The sequence below is a fragment of the Rutidosis leptorrhynchoides genome, chromosome 5 (assembly GCF_046630445.1).
Source record: "Rutidosis leptorrhynchoides isolate AG116_Rl617_1_P2 chromosome 5, CSIRO_AGI_Rlap_v1, whole genome shotgun sequence".
Classification (NCBI taxonomy): Eukaryota; Viridiplantae; Streptophyta; class Magnoliopsida; order Asterales; family Asteraceae; genus Rutidosis; species Rutidosis leptorrhynchoides.
The window spans coordinates 248,947,509-248,956,611 of record NC_092337.1 but is presented as its reverse complement, the minus strand read 5'-3'; the positions used below and the strand labels follow the sequence as shown (position 1 = coordinate 248,956,611).

The window sequence follows — 9,103 nt, the reverse complement described above, 5'->3', positions numbered from 1 at the left end:
CACATGTAAAATATGCCTCATGAAAACCTGAGTGGATGTATTAATTCCATTCCCTTTAAAGTTAGAGATGATTCCCTTACTCGATATTTCATGTTACCTCTTATTACATGTACACTAATGACAAGTAAATTAATGGTGTCAAATCATCAATTGGACAAACACATCATGTAAGTCATACTTTAATTCATTGATGAAATAACAGAATACAATCCCCATGTTGTAACCGACACGACATCATTCACGCTTACAACGTTTGACTTTTTGGTTGTCCAATGGTTACATGTAAACCAGATTTAGAACGTTAAACTGATTCACATATTTCACTCAATTGCATCATTATATTATATCAATACAATACAATATACAACCATCCCTCTATTTGCAGACACCATGGTCCACAAATTATTGATTATCATTAATCAATGATATCATCTGGGATATTGGAGCATATAGTCCTCCAAAATTATGAAAGTAATGTTTTGAGAGTAAGTTTTAAGGAGCCGTCAAAATTATACATCCTTTGTCACTTTTCGTTTTAGCAAAAGTTCAACCAGTTTCATGTGCCATGCACAACTATTGATTTTATTGCCAACAGTCACGAGTACCATCGAAGTACCTTAGATCACAACGGTTGACTTTTAATCCATGAAAACAAATAAAAGTAACTACCATTTTCAATAACTAGTAACTACCATTTTCAATAGTTACAAAATGAACCGATTCCCAAAACAATCATAGATGCAAAAATTTACTTTCGGTAGGATAAATAATTCATTATTGTTAAATTATAATTTACAAAGAAGTCATGAAGATATTTTTTGTACATCATACTTGCCGTTCATTTTGTTCCAGCATGATATTGGTATGGGAAATCACAAATCGTGTCATCAATGAATATTTTGGAACATATTAATAATATATGTAGTCCCATGATCCCAATTTATCCCAAATTGTATCATACACAAACCAAGGCACTGAAAGTTTGATATTTTTCATGATTAATTCATTACAAACCATGTACTCATTATAATCAATAAAAGAGTACAGTAAGCTTCTATTTGAAGTTTACTTCTATTGATTAAAAATAAAATGAACCACATAAAATATATCAAACTTCATCTTGTACAAATCCACCATATATTCATAATATCCTACTATCTATTCCAATAGTCATGCAAATATAAATAAATATAAATAATGAATATATAAAAGATGAATAGAATACGTATCTGGAATATATCTCATCTTGTTCTATTCATTAATGTAGTTATCAACATGAGCAGTCCTCCATATCAAATCCCATCCAATCACATGGAAGTCATTTATTTTGTTGATTTTTCCACAACACAAATCTTCATCAAGCCTTGAATGCCATTCATAATCAAATTGCTCCATGTTCCATCCACACAGTAAACCAAATTTACGCCCATCTATGCCTCAATTCTTATTTTACAGTATCTCATCGAATCAATTTGTATTTGCCCATAAAATTATGTATTACATTTAACAAAGTTGTACGCCTTTACAAGTGGATCACGTACAATCAAAGGTTTATCTATTACCAAAATACTTTATCGCTTTATTGGAGAATAGGGTTTGAATGTCCGGATAAACCTTTGAATCGTGTAGTCACTTTCGCGATAAAGTATTTCGCCCCTATACATATATTGCCTTAGGGTTACACGAAATCTTTATTCAGGATAAGACAACGGCACAACTCCAATATAGGCAATTAAAATTGAAAGTCAAGAACCTAGAGGTTTTTGTATATTGTGAATGATTAATTTTTCATCATCATGAAAAAGGAGACAAATACACTCTATATATAGAGTATGAAAAGTTACACCTTTTAGCTAATGGGTACCATGAATGGTCACACCTCTTGGCTAAAATGTGTCCATGAATAGTTGTAACTTTTAATGAAGAGATGTCATGAATGGTTACACCATTCCACGAAAGATTGCACTATTTCATTAAGGTTTACATCATTTCATGATTAGTTATGTCTTTTGGCCAAAAAGACACCAACTAACAAACACAACCATTCAATTAGATGACTCTAGTTAGCTTAAACAAACGTGTACTCCACACTATCTTAACTTGTTATAAAGCTTAACTAGAAATCCATTTGTCTCAAGTAAATCACCTTGTCACATAAAATAATCGATGACACTAAAATCACCAAAAGCAAATGCAAACAACATTTGCATACAAAGTGCATCTACTCAGTTTAGCCGGGTAATTACATAAAGGACAACAAAAGAGAATTGTTTTTTAGATGGTACGTTGTGGTCAACCAAAAGATAATGCGGTGTGGACCTGCTTAGACCTTTTTCGATAGTTCTGGTTCGTTGATGGCTGTTACGATAGTAAATGTGTTAAGAGAATGAGCGATTATTAAATTGGAAATATGGAATTTTCTGATATGTTTCATGTTGCTAATGTGAAGAAACATAAGAAATGTAACTGATATTACCATTCAGTATGAACACCACTAATGGACAAAAATTATTTTTAAAAACTTGATAATAAGTCATAATGGACCTATTGAAATCAACAAATGCTTAATTTAACACCATGTAACCAAAATGAGTAAAATGGTCAAAATGGATGAACAAGCCCTTTTTAATTATATAACATTCAGACGATTACTCATTTCTTTCTTAACAGTTCTATATATATATTTATATTTTCAAATCATTATTTTGACCAGTGTTCATATTATTGATAATCAAACGGATCAAACTACCTAAGTTTCGTTTTATACCATTTTCAACACTCGTAGCGGACATAATTAGGCGTTGGAGCTTTAGTATTACAAGAATTATTAAAACAACACTTAACTTTCAACAATCGCCAAGATTGTGGTAAAATTTTGTAACACCTACATCACCAAAAAAGACATACTGTTACAAACTAATATAAGCATTATTCATAAAACTAACAATATAAACAACATATATCAAAATAAAAACTGTTAACATTCCATTACTTCCAAGCAAGCTAGAATTAATGGATACCAGATTATCAACAGTACCTTCAATAACAACCACATATACAAATTATGTAAACCACTAAATACACATACTATACATTAAAGTAACTAAATAAGAAAAACGTATCGTTACCTCTGATTGAAGCCATGACATCGATAGTTGACCACCTGGAAACATGGTACCAACACCGAACCTATCGGACGGATCACCAGGCCTAGTACCACTACAACTACCAATTTTACTTTTCTTTCTATAAGGCATACTATCAATATAGACTAACAGTATATAACATAACACATCTATCTAGTATTAAGCATTACAATAAAACACACAATTATTAAACAACCAAATAGCAGCAACAATTGCAAACAAGATACGGATCATATAATTATCAGTAAATTAAGCAAAACAAATACGAGTAACATAAGGGGCAGGTTCAAACGAGAACCATAGAAAGGGCGAGAACTGCGAGAACTTTTTAATTTCATAGTTTTTATGCATTTAAATGCAACAAATTAAATTCAAATGTTAATTAATTCTCATATCACTAACAAACATATGTTCATTTCACAAATTACATGTTAAATTGTTAACTATATGATGTGTTCACATGTTACTCAAACAAATATTCACTTTTGAACGAGAAACTATATATTTGATTATATAGGTAAAATATAAGTTTTTTTTTAAAATTATTTTATGTTCATTCTTACTCTTCATCAACATTTATGGGTGATTCAATCTACTCACATGTGAAAATATTCGTAAATTAAAATTTTTCACAGTTTTCGTCCTTTTTGTGGTTCTCGTTTAAACTAAAACTGATAAAACATCAAATACTGATAATATCTAAATTAAAAAAATACCTATTGTACAAACCCTCGAATCTATATAGAACTCTGATGGACTCAAGCCCACATATTAGACTTGGGCTATTATCATTTAACATTAAATACCTATAACAAAAAACGCTAATTGAATAACAGTAACAAATAACCCAAACAGCAACAATAAAACGGGAGTGTAGATGCAATAGTTATTATTAAACAATAACATCAAGAAACATGTGAATATCTGCAACTAGATGCCGACGAAGTGCTAACAACAGACAATGCAAATGAAGAAGACAACTTCAACTGCAACCTGAAACATAAAAAAAATTAAAGCAGATTCAACGGCTAATAAAAACCCAAATCAGTAAGATAAAAGTCGACAACATCAATTAAACAAAATTTACCCATAACTTAGTGCTAATAATAAAACAATGGAACCTTCACTACCAGAAATCTGCCCTTTTGCCACGAAGCAATTTGTGGCGAGACATATAACGTCGCAAAAGGACCGCTAAATGCCAAAAAACTTTCACTTTTTGACTTTTTGAGTCAGTTGTTGTTATTTGTGGCGACATGTCGTCATAAACGTCGCCACAAATGTAATTTTCCATTTACTTTTCCTATTTCTCAAAAAGAAACACGGTCAAAGTTTGAAAATTTTAGTTGTGGCAACATATCGCCACTAAAAGTCACCACAATTGATATTTATTATTTCCTTTCCAATTAATGTTTCCTTAAATGTTTCCCTCCAAGCTGCAAAAAGTGCACGAAGTGGCGGGAGAGTTTCGCGCCAGACAATTTATGGAATTTTTCACAAACTATATTTCATTGGAATTTTTCATTAGGTGATGGAGGGAAAATAACTATTTTGGCGACTTATTGTGGCGACATGTCGCCACAAAATGCTAAAAGTTGCTGCTGTAAAGTAAACATCAGTCTTTTATCTTTCATTTTTTTTAACCCCAATTTTCTTTCTCCTATCAAAACCCTTTGCGGTTTTCAACTTAAAACGTTAATTGAACCAAGATTTCACCACACAATCTTGTATAAGGTAAGCATCTAACCTCTAATTTCTCAAAACTTTCAATTTTTTTTTAAGATTATTCCTAAAAAATTCGAATTTGAGCAAAACCATATGTAAATTTTGATTTTCGTTTTTAGTTGTATGATTTAGGTTATTATTGTTGTAGTTAAATGTTACCCATGATATATATATATGTGTTATATTTTCATTTATTTTTATTTTTGTTAATTTATGAACTTATAAATTATTATATTTGGTAAATTTTTGATTAATGAGCACTTGTGATGATGACTATTCGTTCTTAACTTGCCAGGACTGATTTTAATTGTTAGAAGTTCCCCAAATTCAATTGTTGTTTAGAAACACTTAGAACTTTCTTTATTTAGCTTTTTTAAGAGCATTATTAAGTGGCCTTAAGTTGTATTGCTATGTAGAAGTTAAGTCATATTATATCATGTTTATATATATGTAGAATTTGTATGGTATTTTGCATGTTAGTTTTATGTGTATAACTCTCCCAGTTTAAACCGTAGGTCACCAGTCCGAAATTAATTTAGAAATTAATTTCGGATTGTCCCCACTTTGGGACTACTTTTTGAATGTCTTGTCTCATTTAGGGCATGAATGCGTAAATCGATCTGGTTTACTATTTAAGAAATATTCGGTAAACATTTTCCTTTTGCTCCACGAATATGTGTCTCATACACATATTTGGGGTCTAAAGGAAAATGCTGTCGAAATTTTCTTAAATAGTAAACTATATCGATATACGCATTCATACATGAGGCATACATTCAAAAAGTGGGTTTAGGATAGCCAACCTTATACATACCAACTGAAAGCCTTAGTATTAATTATGATGAGTTATTATATGATTTATGTTTCTACATTAATATGATATTCATGCACATTAATTTAGTATATGTACAACGACGTAATATGTATGTTTATGTATGTTTTGGATATTTATATGCATATGTATTGTTAGGTGTAAATTTATAAATCTATATATGCAGTAAATGACGTTAGATAAGAGTTGGACTACTTTAGTTGACCGCACTACTACTGAATTTTGGAATGGTCTTAATGCATTTATCGAGAGTTGTAAAGCTTTTGCAAATTCAGCTAATAAATGTAGATGTCCATGTAATGATTGTGACAACCTTGTATTTCAAACACTTGATACAATGAAATGTCACATACAAATGCATGGTTTTAGCCGATTTTACAAGAATTGGAAGTATCACGGTGAACAAGTTGTTTTACCATCGCGAACTGAACGTTTTGTACGTATTCCTCCAGCGGTAGACCAATTAAATGATCTTATCACCGATCTTTGCGATGTGCCAATGGACACAACACATACACCGAGTGAAAATGAGCCAACGACCACAACACATACACCGAGTTCTACGTATGATGAATTTGATGAATTAGATAAACTAGACAATACCGAACTATTCCCTGGTTGTACATGGATGTCTTCGTTTAGTTTTTTGGCAAAGTTGACTCACTTGAAGGTCGCTAATAGATGGACTAATACATCATTTGACAAATTGGTTTCCTTTCTTAAAGCTGCATTTCCGGATGCTAATATCCCGTCGTCGTACTATGAAGCTAAGAAGACAATGAGGAATATTGGGTTAGGATACGAATCGATTCATGTTTGTAAGTACGATTGTTGTTTATTCTGGAAGGAACACGCAAATGATGAAACTTGTCATGTATGTGGTGTGAGTAGATGGAAAGATAAAGACACAAGTGGGAAGAAAGTTCCCCACAAGGTGATGCGTTACTTTCCGTTGACTCCAAGATTACGACGACTCTATAAATCGAGGTTTACTGCGAACCATATGACTTGGCATGCTTCTGGGCAGTCTACCGAAGCTAATAAGATGCATCACCCGGTAGACGGTACAGCGTGGAAAAATTTCAATGCAAAGTATCCAGATTTTGCCAGTGAACCTAGAAATGTTAGATTAGGGTTGGCTGTTGATGGGTTCAATCCATTTAGCGATATAGGTTCTACTTACAGTATGTGGCCAGTTGTATTGACAACGTACAATTTGCCCCCTTGGATGTGTATGAAAGAGTCTTCATTCATGTTGACGTTTTTAATTCCTGGCCCAGATCTCCCGGGAAGGACATGGATGTATTTTTAAGGCCGTTGGTTGATGAATTGAAAGTGTTATGGTCTACAGGAGCCAAAACAAATGATGCCGCCACAAAAACTTCCTTCACAATGCGAGCCATGCTTTTATGGACCATCAACGATTTTCCAGCTCGTAGTAGTTTGTCCGGTTGGAGTGGCCAAGGATATAAAGCATGTCCTACGTGTAATGTCGATACTCCATCTCAACACGTGTTGTCAAAAATTATTTATTTTGGCCATCGAATGTATTTAAAAAGGAATCATAAATTGAGGACTAGCACGTCATTTAATGGTCATGTCGAGAAAAGGCTTTCGCCTCGTGGTAGAAACAAAGATGAGATCTTAGCACAATTGGCAACAGTGAAAGATCGTATTAAGGGTAAGCATCCTGATTTTGGAGGTAAAAAGAGAAAGCGTGATCCAACGGTTGTGGGTAACTAGAGTAAGAAATCTATTTTCTACATATGCCAACAAATAATCTAAAGTTGTGTTATGATTTGCAGCAATGTTTCGATTTGGAAAATCATATTCAGGGACCACATGGTAGTAAGATTTTGAAGGCAATTGATCTTATGTTCGCAAAGAGCTATCGCGACAAAAAAAACAAGCTTAAAGCAGAATACTGGTATGCTAGAGGGGGTGAAGAGAAAGCCGATGAGCTTAAAGACAGTATTCCGGAGGGTTCAAATTTGGAATTAGTTGAATGGAGAAAGAATTTTGAGTATTATATGGACAAAAAGAACATTTAACGGTCAAAGACTAACAAAAGATGTCGTGAGAAACAAACTCTTAATGCACGTACGGGAAGAAAATCGTTGGCCCAAAATCGTTACGAACATGTAAGTTCATAATATTAGTTTTACATAGATATATATATATATATATATATATATATATATATATATATATATATATATATATATATATATATATATATATACACCATTCTATTTACGCTACTTACTAAGAAAGAGTGAAGCTGCTTTCCTTGCATCAATTTATCCCACTTATTGACATATTAATTAAGTTTATTTATCTACAGCGTAATCAAGAAAACAATGTATATGAAAATCCGATGGCAACTTATGAACGTGTAAACCGTCGTACTAATGGGAAATGGCGTCAACACAATTTGGAGTATTTTATGTAAGTAATTATTTGTACTTAATAACATTACACACACACACACACACGTGTGTGTGTGTGTAAATATGTCACAAATTAGATATGTAATATCCATTATTGTTTTGTTGTAATTATGCAGGATGAAATGTTACGCCTTCAGAGAGAAAAGCCCCATTTGAGTGAGATAGCTGTTATGGTGAAGGTTTTGGGTGCAAGACGTGGTTGGAGGAAAGGTATTGGTATGACATTACCCTCATCGTCTACATCCACGACACCCTCAACCCAAACGGGCAAAAGATATTACACTTCGGATGAGGTTGAGGCTTTACGTGCCGCGGATATGAAGAAATTCCGGAAGGAGATGAAGGATCAAATCAAGCACTACCATGACAAGTACACCTCAACACTCTATGACGCGGTAGGTAAAGGAAAAGAGCCATATGTGTATGTTGATTCTGAGGACGACATAGAGCGTGACTTTGGTGAAGAGGACTATTGGGAAAATGATGACCATGATGGATCAGGTCCATCATCGTGACTTTGGTGTTTGGACTTTGGTATGTAATTCGTAGGTTTAAAAAATTTGATATTTTGAACATGGATGTAATCCGTAACTTAGATGTTGAATGTTTGTAATTCGTGACTAGGATGTTGAATGTTCGTAATTCGTGTGTTTTTAGTAAATCTTTAGTTTGTAGTTGATTTGATTGTTGATTAATATCTTAGAAAACATGTTATAACAGGTTTTGTATGCTGGAAGAAAACCCGACAATTTTGGGTGGCAAGCAGGAAAACAGCAGCTTCAAAAGCAGATGTACACAATTTTTGGCGACCTGTCGCCGCAAACAGTCGCCACAAAATGCATTTTTAAGATTTGCAAATAAATAAAAAAGAAGATTGTGGGTCCCACCATCGTCGCCGCAAAAAGGCGTCACAAATGCGAATTTTGCTTTTCTTTTTCCTTTTCTTTAAG

The 9,103-nt window shown here is 33.1% G+C and overlaps 1 protein-coding gene across 1 annotated transcript; it reads left to right on the top strand.

Annotated features, from left to right (window-relative positions):
- The first annotated feature begins 5,872 nt into the window (after positions 1-5,872).
- Positions 5,873-7,754, top strand: LOC139849332 (uncharacterized). Its single transcript, XM_071838992.1, has 3 exons — positions 5,873-6,912; positions 6,984-7,431; positions 7,509-7,754. Exons 1-3 carry the CDS (start codon positions 5,873-5,875, stop codon positions 7,752-7,754), a joined length of 1,734 nt encoding a protein of 577 aa, XP_071695093.1.
- Positions 7,755-9,103: the final 1,349 nt, after the last annotated feature.